Raw genomic sequence first — 13,913 nt, 5'->3', positions numbered from 1 at the left:
GCAACTAAACCCATGTGCCACAACTACTGAGCCTGTGCTCTAGAGCCTGCGAGCCACAACTACTGAGCCCACGTGCTGCAGATACTTAAGTCCACGCATCTAGATCCCATGCTCCGCAACAAGCCACCGCAACGAGAAGCCCGCGCACTAGAATGAAGCGTAGCCCCCGCTTGCCACAACTAGAGGAAGCCCCCGCACAGCAACGAAGACCCAACACAGCCATAAATAAATAAATAAATAATTTAAAGAAAAGGTCTACTTCCCTTTAACAAAGGCCATTTTAACCCATCCAAGCATCGGTGAAACTCTCTTTAGAATTGGAACTGCACATGAAGCTAGGTAAAACACAATGTGTTTTTGTGGGTTTTTTTTTTGCCTCAAGTGGTCAATAGCTCTGAAGATCATGTGACTGACATCCAAATTTGCAGGTTCTCTGACTTGCCCAAGGCTATGCTTCTTTAAATATTTCCCCACAAAAGTGACCCATATATACCTATACACATATAATATATATTACAAGGTACAACAAAGTACAAAATAAAGTGACAAATAGGCAAAGTAATTAGAGCCTATTAGTTTTATTAGGAATAATTATCTTGTACTTCGATAGCATTTTTCTGTTTTTATGATTATATATATATATGTATATACACATATATATATAAACATTATTCTCTTCAAAGTTTTAACTACAAAAAGAGTTAGCGTTAGTCAAACTGAATATTGCCTACGATTATCACATTCTTCAAGCACACGATTTTCATTGTATTCCAATACAGACACTCCATTTCTTAAAACAATGACCTAAAAAGTTTTATTCTAATAGATACTTTTAATTCTAGTCTCAAGGTTCAATTGTTAGCAAATCAGTTTTGGGTACATGTTCAATTACTGCCTCTGCTCCAGTTTATTTTATTTTCAAACACTTGCATTCCAGATAATGAAAACGGTAGCGTTATCTCCACTGTTTCCCTTCATCTATTAAAATGAAATATTCAAAACTGTTATTATTACTATGAAATAATGATACGAATTAAAATTCTAAACTTATAAGGCAATAAAACACTCTGGCAATTTGGTTTTTCCTTTTTTTATACTGGTTCAATTTGCAGAAATTTAACAGGCTTATGAAGCAATTTGTCACACAGTGTAGTCACATATCATACTTCCAACATTCATATTAATAGTCATGATGAGTAGCACAGATAACCAAGAATAACAACAGTTACTTCATATTATCACACATTTCATGATTTTTAGACAACCTTCTAACTATGCTTGTCTTAATATAATTTTAAAAAAAAAATTTTATGCTTACACAAACCTGCAGCAAGATGAGATAGCCTGGGTAAACTAGATTGTGATTCCTCATAAAATGAGGACAGGCAATGGATACAGTCCTTGACAAGAGACTAGGGCCAGCAAAATCCCTCTAAGAACATCATATGGGTTTCATCTTTTTGGCCACTGGCAAAAACCTGAAACAAGCAATTATAAGGAACAGGGCTTGAAGCAGGTCTTTGGGGGTGATGTTCTAGGAGCAGAACAAACTCTGCAAAGGAGCAAGGCTCCTGGCTGTGTGCCAACAACACTGACCCTGCAATTCCATTTGCGAGAGAAAACCATTGTAAAGCAATTACACTCCAATAAAGATGTTAAAAAATAAATTTTTTTTAAAAAAGGGTGGAAAATCAGAGAGTAAACTACTGATAGTCACATGGGAATCCCAGGAGTTCAGAGTTGAAGACAGGCCATCTAACTCCAAACTTTGAGCTCTTTTCAAAAGCAGTAAAAGGAAGACTTGCTCTATCAGTCCTGTCCAGTAAAATATTCTTCAATGATAGAAACGTTCTACGTACACCTTGTTCAATATAGTAGTATTAACCACATATGGTTGTTGAACACATGAAATGTGGCTGGCGTTTGACTGAAGAACTGAATTGTTTTAATTGATTGTTAACTAACTTAAATTTAGATTTCAAAGTTACATTGGGCTGGTGGCAACTATAATGCAGGTGACACACTGTCTACAGGCAGACAATTGAGAGTTGGTTGAATTACTCTGCTTCGTGACTATACCTAACCATGGGAATTAAGCCACCATATATGAAAAGAAGTCATGCTACCAAAATTTGTATATTTGTCACGTTAAAAAGAAATCCCAATAATACTCCTTAAATTTGACTGTATTCTTTCAGGATGTATGACATCTTAGTGGAAAAAAAAAAAACTATATTGAATTTGACCTTTATCCTGTGTTTGCAAACTAAAACAGGAAAATGATCTGTTTAATTAATAATGGTAAAAGTTGGCATTCCTAAGGTACCTAATGCATTACGTTTTTGAGTCCCACAATACCCAGTAAGATACATATACTTCTTATCTCCATTTCACATTTGAGAAAACGAAGACCAGTTGTGCATCCACAATTCAAAAGGCAGCCTGATGTGGGATTTCATGCTTTAAGTATAATTTTGTGGGGCTAGAGAGAGAAAAATAAAGCAGAAAAATCTGTCTCCTGCCTCTCAATAAATGATCTTTTGTTTTAAGGGTCTGGTTTTCAAGACTCTTGAGAGTGCATACATTATTTCATAAACCTTTGGAAGGAAATTAGAAATCCTAGCCATGGCTGAGAGCTCTAAATTCATCTTCCATTCAGATCAGTCCTTGGGCCATTCACTTAATACACCCACGAAAATACATATTTACCAAATCTTTACCTGCATTTTCTTATGGGAAATGGATTATGAATGATTTTTCTTAACTGTGTTTTTTAATAGGTATACAACTAACATATCCTTTATAAACATAAACCTAAATAAATATTAAGGTCCTTTAATATTAGTCATGTAAAACCAGGTTCCAGGCATGTAAAACCAGGTTCCAGGCATTGGAGATAAAGTACTGAACCAAGGAGATGAAAACTCCGATTTTCATAGGGTTTTTCTTCTAGCAGATCAAAGCAAATGCTCAATACCATAGCTCATTTTCTAGCTTGCTACTAAGTATTTTTAGAGCATAACACAAATTAAATAATATTATGATTGATTTGAGTCTCTGTAAAGTACTAAATACCTTATTGCCCTCATGAGGATCTCAAAAACTGTAAATAAGTATTTGTTAACATATTATGCAAAAATCTTAAGATAACACTATCATTTAATATGTAATTAAGATGCAATTCAAAATACAAAACCCCTTTATTTTGGGTCAATAAATTTAATAGCAAAAATGAACACTTTGAAAACCAAAATTTTACTTAGCATATTCAGACAGAACAATAAAGAAACCTATATAATCAAGTTCAGTATATTCAAACCCATTTAATAATTAAAGAGGAGATTTGGGAGAAACTTTTCTTTTACCGACAGTAATTTTATCATCAATGGGGCCTTGAAGTTACGGAGTTTTCTCTGGTTTCAGGGAAGGATTTTTAGGGCTTTCAGGGTTTCAGGATAAAAAATTTATTGGAGTAAAATAATTTTTAGATTACTACTACTAATAATAATGATTAGAAGTCTGAATTTGGTACTGTAGAGGCATAAAAAATGTAATGGCTGACATACATAAATGCTTATTGGCCAATAGATAGAAATTCTTGTATCTTTATTTCTAGGGCGTTTGTATGTAGGTATATAAGCTGCACAGACTATAATTGTTATTATCAATAAAGCATATCAACAGTGATAAAAGCACAAATATATTTGAAATGCCCTACTGTGTGCCCAGAATCTCCGCATCTCATAGCTACATAAGTCTTGTACTCTGTTCAATTTGTGTTTTATGGAACCTGGCCTGCCCTTGTTTGCATGGTGGAAACTGAAGGAGCTTATTAGACACAAAAGGCCTATAAAGCTACTTTACACTACACACACACACACACACACACACACACACAGACACACACACACATACACACACACATTTTTACTATCCTTAAAACAGTACTGATAAGAGTAATACTTTCTTCTCAGCACAGTTAATGAAGTGTGTTTCCTGGCAAGAACACTCAGTAAGGTCATTTGGCAAAAGAACATTTTCCCAAAGGTTTAAGTACTTCATTTTCATTGCACAATTTTCTGTTCTTAACTTGATTAACTTCCTTATGGACAAAAGGGCATTGTTTCTCCTTTTCTGTCTAAAAAATGCCACTGTGGTATGACTCTCTGGTTGTACAGACAACATGAAAAGAGCTAAACACCATTACTGATATTGTAGCTTCACAGAATTCACTAACCATTGCCACATCAAATGAGCAATGAGAGGGGACCCAAGATAAAGTACCTGAAGTTTTTCAGAGATAGTTTTTATTATTCTCAATCTTAAATATCTTTGGGACTTTTTTTTTTTTTTGCGGTACGCAGGCCTCTCACTGTTGTGGCCTCTCCCGTTGCGGAGCACAAGCTCCGGACGCGCAGGCTCAGCAGCCATGGCTCACGGGCCCAGCCACTCCGCGGCATGTGGGATCTTCCCGGACCGGGGCGCGAACCCGCATCCCCTGCATCGGCAGGCGGACTCCCAACCACTGCGCCACCAGGGAAGTCCTGGAACTTTTTTATATATCTTTAGCCTCATCTGTCTTCATGATAGCTTCCACACCGCTGACAGTGTAATTATTTTCTGGCTTACATCCCTTTCATGGCTCTCCAATTTCTTCTGGATAAAATTCAAAACATAGCATGATGGACAACACTCTCTACCATGGGGTCCTGGCTACCCACCTCATCTCTCCTCCAGTCATGTCATCTGTCCCAGCCCAACTGAGTCAAGGCACAGCCCCAGATCTCTCAAGACTCCCCAGAAGTCTACCTTCCTCCACTCTCTGAAGGCAGTCAGGACTCTAATCCTGCCAGGATTGCTCCCCCAACTCTACCTCCAGGCTGTGCCCAATACTTCCAAGGTCATGACTACTATCTACTCTGGGACCATCAAAAATGACCTTATGACCCTCATCCCAGTTTCAGTCAGTCATGAGAAACCTAGGACTTTCAGTCATCCTCAGCCTTGACCTGCACTTTCTATCTGATTCATTTTTGCCAACAGCATTCATTCCATTTGACGTGCCACAAATTTTTATTTTTAGGAGTCTTTCTCTCACCACTAGAATGTATATGACTATGGGAGGGGTAGCTCCGTTTTGCTCACTGATGTACTCCCAGTAATTTGAATAGTACCTGGCACATTGTAAGTGATCAATAAATATTTTTGAATGCATAAATATTGAATGTCTTAAAGTTTGTGCACTATCCTTTGATGGGACATGATTTTAAGATTTAAACAGAAATTGTATATGTTGCTTTCTCTTCTTGGAGCTCCCTTCTAATCCACTCCTTCCCATCCCTCCCACTACCTCTACCTGGATAATTTCAATTTATGGTTAAAATCTCAGTCACATGCTCCTGACACATACAGCACAGCACTTGTTTTATTGTAGTAAAACTGACCACCTATCTGTTTTTTTCCCTGACTCTAAAGCATCCTCAGCTTTCTTGTGGAATTCCTGGCACATTAATGTGTTTTTAAAAATGAATGGTTGGATGCATAAATTAAGGAAATAATAAAATGAATAATTAAATGGTACGACTGGTCAATTCACTACATGATCTTTGTGTGCTATAAAACAACTAATAAGAAATAACAAAAACTCTTACACTGACCCATGGTTAATAAAGGATGTTCCTATTATAAAGTCAATGTTTTGGACACTGGGGAGCCCAACAGGAATATATAGTATGAGTGTCTGAACCAGTTAATAAATCACATCACATTCTCTTCTAATTGCCATATTCTTAGAGAAAGTAATTGTTATTAATAACTGCTGTTAATTGCTATCCTACACAAAAAGAAAAACAATTTAGCTGAAGAGGGTTAATTCCAGGAGTTTCTGTGTGACAACTGTCAAAGGTGGGATTTGGAGAGAGGCAGGGATGTCCCAGCTAATCTACAAGAGGCAGATGGTGGGACTTTAACAAGGGTGACAGGGTTGCTTCCCAGCTACACTCTCTAGGTATCCCATCTTACTGATCACTGCATCCATAGCATGGTACACAGCATATGCTCTTGAATTAAAATGAAGCATTAGCTGAGACCTGAAGGAGCTGGGTTTTGCTGTGAAATAAGGGCAGAGGGTACATCATGCAGAAAAGCCCGGAGTCCTGAGTAAGCACAGCAGGTTTTAAGTCACAGCAAACAGTTGGATATGAAAAGAATCTGGGTGCATGGGGCAAGGAGACAGAGAATGAGGACGGTAGGCAGACTCTATACGCTGCATGGCATTGGCTTAATGCTATGGAACTCAGATTTTATCATCTTCTTAACTGCACTGTCCAGGCCCTGGAGTCTCCGTAAGGTCACTTCAGGAGGGGGTGTCTCCAGAGGCAGGGGGAAGGCAGAGTGACTAGGACTCCCTGTACTCAGACCTCTCCTGCACCACCCTCAAAGCAAAGTAACTCTGCTTTAATCGGCTTTAAATATCAAGGATTTATGTTTACTTGGGAAATAAAGGTTTAAAAAACATTCCACAAGGTGATTGTGAAAGTCTGCACTTGGGAACCCATGAATAATATCATCAGGCTTCTGTGTTAGAAAGAACATTTTCCAGATGGGAGGGCAGGGCCTGGCTGGGAGTCATGCTAATTGATAGTCTAGGACACAAACAATGATGTATCAAACTGACAGAGGCAGAATGTTTGAGAAGAAGTTACAACGAGTAATAGCATTTTGTGATTAACTAAACCTAAGTAGTGAGGCAGTGAAGGGTAGGAAGGGTCCAAGATTTTAGGGTAGGGAAATTGGTAAATACTCAGGTTCCTTTCAACCAGAAAGAAGATAGGAATAGAAGCAGAGTTGGGTAGAATATAATTATTTGACTTTCCAAACCACTTAGTTTGACTCCTATGGAACACTCACTCAGATGAAGGGCTCCATCTGGAATATAGTAATATGCATTCTCTGTGAGCTGAATAAACCGTTTTGGGTTGTGTGGGAAACAATTGAGCATTTTATTTTAGACAGCACCTGTTTTTTTGTATGATGTGAAAAAAATGGCATCTGTTGAGAGTGAGGGGAAAGATGAATAAACTAAAGGAGGTTTAAAAAGTTTAACCTGATTGATCTAGGAGACAGTATCAAGAATAAATACTTTTCAGAATAGATTTTTTTAAGAGCTGAAGAGGTGTTAAGGCCATGTTAATACTGGGTGTTAGGAATGTGTAGTGACAACCACCTGCATGCATATTTATGAGATTTCTCCCTGGTTATGCTCAGTGTGCAAATAGCAGGGACTGAAATATGGGATCATAATAGTGATCCATGGTTGAGGGTTTGTGAGCCACTTGCGGAAAAAAAAAAAGGATTCCAAATAATTAAACATTTCTGTAAAGATAATGGTTCAAGTGATAGATTCTAGGGATGAAGGTAAGATCGGAAATTGGTTGTTGGACTAGCAGAGAGGTTTAGGATTAGGGATTTGGGATTTACAATGAAGCAGAAAAAGTTATAAGAAAGCTGGAAAGATGGTATATTGGGGATATATTTAAAAACTAAAAGACCAACATGGGAACAGCAGAATTAATCATCTTATATTTAAATAGGGGATAAGAGGCACTTAACGGAAACAAAATGTTCCAAAACAATACATAATCCACTACATGAAATGCCAGATGGATCATTAGGTTCAACAAAACACAACTACATACACACTCATAACTTTTATACCTATTTATAATTATTTTTAAATGTTTTATTCTATAAAAACTAAATGCTTTACTTTTACCCAGTATGTGATCATTGTTCATTGACAAGAATAACATTTTTTTCCTTTTAAAAAGTTTGTCTTCTTATTGAGAAACCTATATTGTTCAATTGATGTACAGAATCAAGAATGGCTACCATATTCCTGATGGTAATGTGGTAATGAAATATGTGAACTCTCAGAGCAGATAAACAAAGCAGATTATATAGCACCTCTATTCAAAATTAATTTGTAATTTTTTTCAACCACAAATACATCTTCCGTAGATAACTTAGATTATTGCAAAGCAAGTTTCTAGGAATAAAAATCTATTTATCTTTCAGTTTCTGAGTCAAGGCTACCCCAGGCCTTGAAAATTTTATTACTGTCCAGGGTTCCTTATTTCCCAGAATAAAAACCACTATCAAAGGTAACTCTGAAAATACACAGGATGAGAAACAGTCTTACAAAGGACACTATGCACCTATGTCTTAAAATGTGGAGGCCACGCTTTGAAAAGGCATCACAGTTTAATTTATTATTGCTGCATGAGGGTTACACAGCCTATCTTACAATTCCTTTCAAGTAGGTCTATGCAGGATGTGTGATTGTCCCAAAAGAAGTACAATTTGTTATTCCTTATTTTTTTTTCCCATTTTGAAACACGGTTTGATCTCTACTCCTTGTAAATTTGGTATCTTCTATGTAGTACTTACTATGTGCTATCTGAAGAAAAGAGGGTTTGAGGTTTGAATTTCTTATAAAACTACCAAAGTAATTAGATTGTCTCTTTCCTCCAAGTGTGACACAATTAGTCTGAGTCTGTTGACTCAGAGAGACAACATATCAAAAAATGTTCCCCCTTCTTCCTCAAGACAGTATTTGTCTTCTTAAAGAAGACAGTGTTTCCCAAGGATGGTATTGCTTCATGTAAATTTAAATAAGGGACAACTTTGTTATTTCTAAGGAATATGCAATCCATTTATAGCATGAAGTGGAGAACACAGAAGTTTTCATTTCTAGATCCAAGTAAAAACCTGTCTCATATAAAAATTTTCAGCCCAGAACACTTGTAAGCTCTGAAACCACACTTTAGGACAAACTAAACGGAACTCATTCAGAGAAAACAGCAAGTGTGGGGAGTCCTCTCAGTTCATGGTATAAGGGGAATCATTTCAGGAACAAAAAATATTTGATGGGTAGGTAAAGGTTATAAGCATATTAATTGCTCTATATTTTGAAGGGATCATCTGTTTTAAAAAGCTTGGACCAACATGTGATTGCTCAAGGAAAAATATTTTACTCCATTAACAGAAAGGGAAGCAGCACAACGTAAGGCTTAATAGTGTGGACTCTTCATCAGATTGCCCAAGTTTTGTTTCTGGCTCAATCACCTATTTCTTAATTATATGTTTTAAGCTTTTTATTTATTAGAGTGCTAATTAGTAAAATTCTCCTCACCTCTTTACCCACACTTCGATATCCTATGTTGTGACGCTAGGACAGGAAGTCTCGACCAGAGGCTCCCACGGGATACTTAATCCCCTCTCAGGGGATCTGTAAGGTCAAAATGCTATCAGTGATGATTCTGAGATATCATTTGCTTTTTTCACTCTCATTCTCTCATGGGTGTACAGTGGACTTTTCAAGGGGCCACCTGACATGATATGGCAACAGAGCAGCGGATGTGGTTATTCAGCTGTCTTCTATGAAGTTGGATGTCAGTCATTTGCAACAGTGTGAAATAATGTCAATCTTCTCACTAATTTTTTTTTGTTTCTGAAAATAGTCATTTTTCATAAAGATGTTATTTTTGTCAACATCTGAGGGGACGATCATTGTAATTTCTAGAATGTGTCATCTTTAATATGGTAAATAGAAATAAATATCACCCATATAAACAAGAGCATTTTGGGGTCCTCAATAATTTTCAAGAGCCTAAAAGAGTCCTGAGATCAAAGAGTTTTGGAAACACTGCTGTAGACTATATTTCTCCATTGCCAGATAGAAACCTGTTGGGTTCACAGGGGGCACTAGAGAGACAAGAGAAGGGAGGAGGGAGAAGGGACAAGTTCCTGCTGGTCTACCTGCACTTATCTGTTAGATCTCTCCAGCATCTCACCGTCCCAGCATCTGGTGCCAGTAGCAAGGCGCTCTAGTCTCGTGGCAGCTTACTGCCACACCAAGAAGGCGCAGTGAGCTCCCGCATTCAGTCCTGCACAGACCATGGTGATGCTGTAAGAGGTCTGACTTCCAGGGCTGCACACTCCTCCCTGAGCTCCTGAGCTATCAGAGCCAATCAGGAAGAATCCCCTCCACAGCAGTCTGACAGTGAGACCTGCCAGGCAACACCCACCCCCCAACTCTGCCTCCCAGCTCCTAGAGGTCCTCCTTCCAAGCTTCTGGGTTTTGAAGACTCCAACCCAGGGGAGGCATCTGCTTCCTGTGGTTCTACCTCTGTGTCTCAGTGCTCATCTTCACTTTTTCAACTCTCCAACACTGTTTAACCAGTTTCCTGTTGTACATTTTCTAAAGTAATATAGTGAGATTTCTATTTTCCTGACTGTGTGGAGAGTGATACAATTAGTGACAGGTAGTAATGCATTAGGCATCTCTAAAAAGCTACACCTAATGAGAGAACCAACCATCTCTATGGTGACAAACTGAATTAAGTATCTAAGAGAAAAATCTAAACTCTGTTCTGAGTTTACAAATCTAAAAATGTGAAAGTATATTGGTAATTTGAACAAATGATATTAAATACTATGTTTTTACATAACTTCCTTGTGACTACATATATTTTTTTATATATATATATATATATACACGCATATATATATATTCCAGTCATTTAAAAGAGCACTTTCCTATATTTGATGGAAGTATCTCTTAAAATTATTACCTAAACATAGACTTCTAAGACACTGAAATGACAAGTGATGAATAATGATAAAGTATATTTTCTCTAATGTTTAGTTGCACAGTCTCAGTATGAAAGGATAAATCCTGCAATAAAGGTAATTTTTAAACAAATCATCTCAGCTTACAGAGAACTTACAATGATTTTTCCCTTTCAGGTTTTTGCATTACATACATTTTTAAAGTAAATAATTAAACTTACCACCCGAGAGGAGAGCAGGCTTACTTTTTACCATTGGACTAGAATGAGGAAACTTGTTGCTAAATGACATGAAAAGGTGTGTTGTGAAATCATCAGGAAGCTCGGCTTCCAGGAATGTCTTCATAAATAGCTTGAAACCTTCAAAATCTATTGTCTGGAAAAAAAATTCAAACATATATTTTAAGACTCAGCCAATGTTAAGATTCTGTGCTATGCTCAAAATCATTAGTAGGAGACATGACCTCAAACATTCTTAAATCCAAGTCTACAAAAGGAAGGTAACTATTTGAGAAGTAAATCCGGCAGTCAGTCCTAGGTTGACACTGGTTAGTAGATTTGTATGTCTTACCTGAAATAATGGAACAGGAAAACCAGGAGCTTTTCACTCAGACATCTCTATTTCCACAGTATCTATGTGGCCTTAACATTTTTACTCTTTGAAACTTAATTTCCTCCTCTGTAAATTGAGTATAATATTCCCAATCCTGTAAAGTTGTTATGATGATTAAATCAGACAATTATGTGAAGATGCCAATGGAGAGTCATGAATACTCAGAAAGAAAGGTATTTCTCTCATCTCCCTTCTTTGTCTGAACATTGTTTCCGACAATTGGAGAAAGTGGTTGACATGAAAGTTTCACCCTAACACCAAGACGAATGGATATAAAATTCTACAGTGAAATTCTAAATCTTCCTATGCAGATTTTCAAAGAAATCTACTTCACGACCCATGCTTACTCTTACTCATTGCAGGACTATAAAAGCGTAGACATTTACATGCAAAGAACCATTGCTACTTTGGGAATCTCCATGTCCACTTGGGGAAATGGTGATGGGAGCCATTTCTATCCTCAAGTTAATGAGAGGATTTCACAGGAGCTACTAGGAGAGCTTGCTTTCTCCAAGTAAATGAGGACAGTGGGCCAGGATCTGACTCCTGCCTGGGAAACTGAGGACAAGGCTACAGGTACTTGGGACAAAGACAAGAAAAGGGTATTGTACTGGGCTTGGCCAACCCTCCTTGTGACTGCAGGGACAATAATGCATAAACGTTGCCTAGGAAATAGCTGTAGACCTCATGGAAGAGAAGGCCCCTGGAGCTGTGCTGGATACTATCCAGTAGGCCATTTGAAGGGACTAGGAAACCTACAGAGAAGAAACTGAGATAAAGCCACATCTGTCCAGATCAAGAGACTGCAAGGGCTATAGGCCTCATAGGAAGCCCTTGAAGGGCACTTTTTTTATTACCCAGTTTAACGTAACTGACATGAAACTAAAAATAAGGAAAAAATAAAACTTGGCAGATTAATGCTCCTAAATTTTTACAGAATCCTGGCAGAGGAGAATAAAATTAATTCCATAATCTGATATTTTGGATACAAAAAGTCTATTTTTCCTATGTAAAAATATTGGGATAAGGTGGTAGAGAACAACTAATTTTATTATTGTACTGTTTTGAATAAACCTAAAAGGGAATCAGACATACAGGGGTATCATTAGGAGAAAGTAAATTTTTGCAGATTAGATCGCATGCCCTTTAAGTATATGTACTGTGTATGCTTTTGTACCTAACATAACCTCAAGCTAATACAAAACAAAACCAAAAACGTCACTTTACTTATTAATGGTTCCAAGATTCTGTCTACAACTTAATCTGACATTTTTGGTTAAACTTAGTCTTGTTTTGCTTATTAATTCTCAGAAGGGCACTTCAGATGTTTATATTGGTGGCGGTGAAAAGACTTCATTTCCTTCCATATTTAATGAATCACCTCCACCACAGAATATTGTAAATTCTACTAGAGGACTGAACCACAAAACTAAAAACTGTGAATAATATGAATATATAAAGAATAGCATCAATTAGCAGAAGTACTTTCAAAAAGCAAATTGCCACAATGAATGAAGCCAAGGTTTCAAAATACACAAATGAGGCCAGAAGCCAGACTAGTATATCCAAATAAGTTGCCTTGAGCTGGGCACCTATTCTTACTAATAGGATTCCTCAGGATGGCGTATCAAAAGAGAAGTAATCCACACTCAGCTGGATGAGTGACCAACACTTGTCAATAATCTTCAACATGTAAGAAGGTCTATGGGGAACGCAGGAGTTAATGCTATATGCAAAGTTATAGGAAATTTATATGGTAAACATTCACAAGCATTGTGATTAAAATCAAAGTTACTTATAGTTGCTTTTCTTCCTGTACCCTTTTGTAGTCAGTCAGCACTGTGTTTGGAAACATAACAGATGACAGAGCATGGTTTTGAAGTCAGACTACCTAGATCAACTCTCAGATCCAACACTTTCCAACTGTGTGACAGTGGGCAATTTATTAAGTTCTCTGTGCCTCAAATTCTTCATCTATAATACCAACCTCTTGATTTGTTAGGAAGAATTCCAAATGGTATTTGACGAATGGGCCTTAAAACCATATTAACTTAAATGTTTCCATTTGCATTTAACAAATCATTACATGGTTCATTGTTTTTTGGTGGGTGTTTTTTAAAATTGTCGTTGTTTACTTGTTTTTCACTTTTTTTTGTTTTGTTTTTTGAGAAACCAGGTAATAAAATGTGAACAAAGACTATAATTGCTGAAAATTTTTTCTCTGAATCTTCCTTTACAATAAGATTATATTTTAAAACAATTATTTCAAGCCAAGGGTTTGATGTGGGAGCAGGAAAACAACAACAACTAACCAAACAACCAACAAAAACAAAAACAAGGACTCCAGAATAAAACGATTTTGTTTCATATTCCAATACCTCCACTCACCACCTGAGTGATTTGGGGCAAGAAACATACTTTCTCTTTTTAATGAAAAATCTGCCACATCTCAAGCGTGATAACCCACATAGGACCTCCTTGAAATTGGTGCTTGTGATTTCATGATGAAAACCAGAAAAATAGACAACCAAAAGGAAGAAGTGAACTTAACGCATGACATCCCTCTTAATAAGGAATACATTTCTCCTTGGTCCTTCTTTTTTCAGATCTCAGGAAAACTTTCAGAATTTTCTCCAGTGTTGTAGCTCTCCCTTGCTCAGCAATCAAAA

General features: G+C 37.1%; 1 protein-coding gene across 1 annotated transcript in view; it reads right to left on the bottom strand.

Moving 5' to 3' along the window:
* Nucleotides 1–13,913, bottom strand: part of LOC141279616 (diacylglycerol kinase beta-like) — a 138,666-nt gene that overhangs the window by 18,518 nt on the left and 106,235 nt on the right. The window contains exon 3 of the mRNA XM_073810160.1: nucleotides 10,854–11,007. Within this exon, the coding sequence (XP_073666261.1) occupies nucleotides 10,854–11,007 (154 nt within the window). The remainder of the gene's footprint in view (nucleotides 1–10,853; nucleotides 11,008–13,913) is intronic.

This window comes from Tursiops truncatus, chromosome 9 (genome assembly GCF_011762595.2).
Source record: "Tursiops truncatus isolate mTurTru1 chromosome 9, mTurTru1.mat.Y, whole genome shotgun sequence".
In the NCBI taxonomy this organism is placed as follows: domain Eukaryota; kingdom Metazoa; phylum Chordata; class Mammalia; order Artiodactyla; family Delphinidae; genus Tursiops; species Tursiops truncatus.
This window is presented reverse-complemented; position numbering and strand designations above follow the sequence as displayed.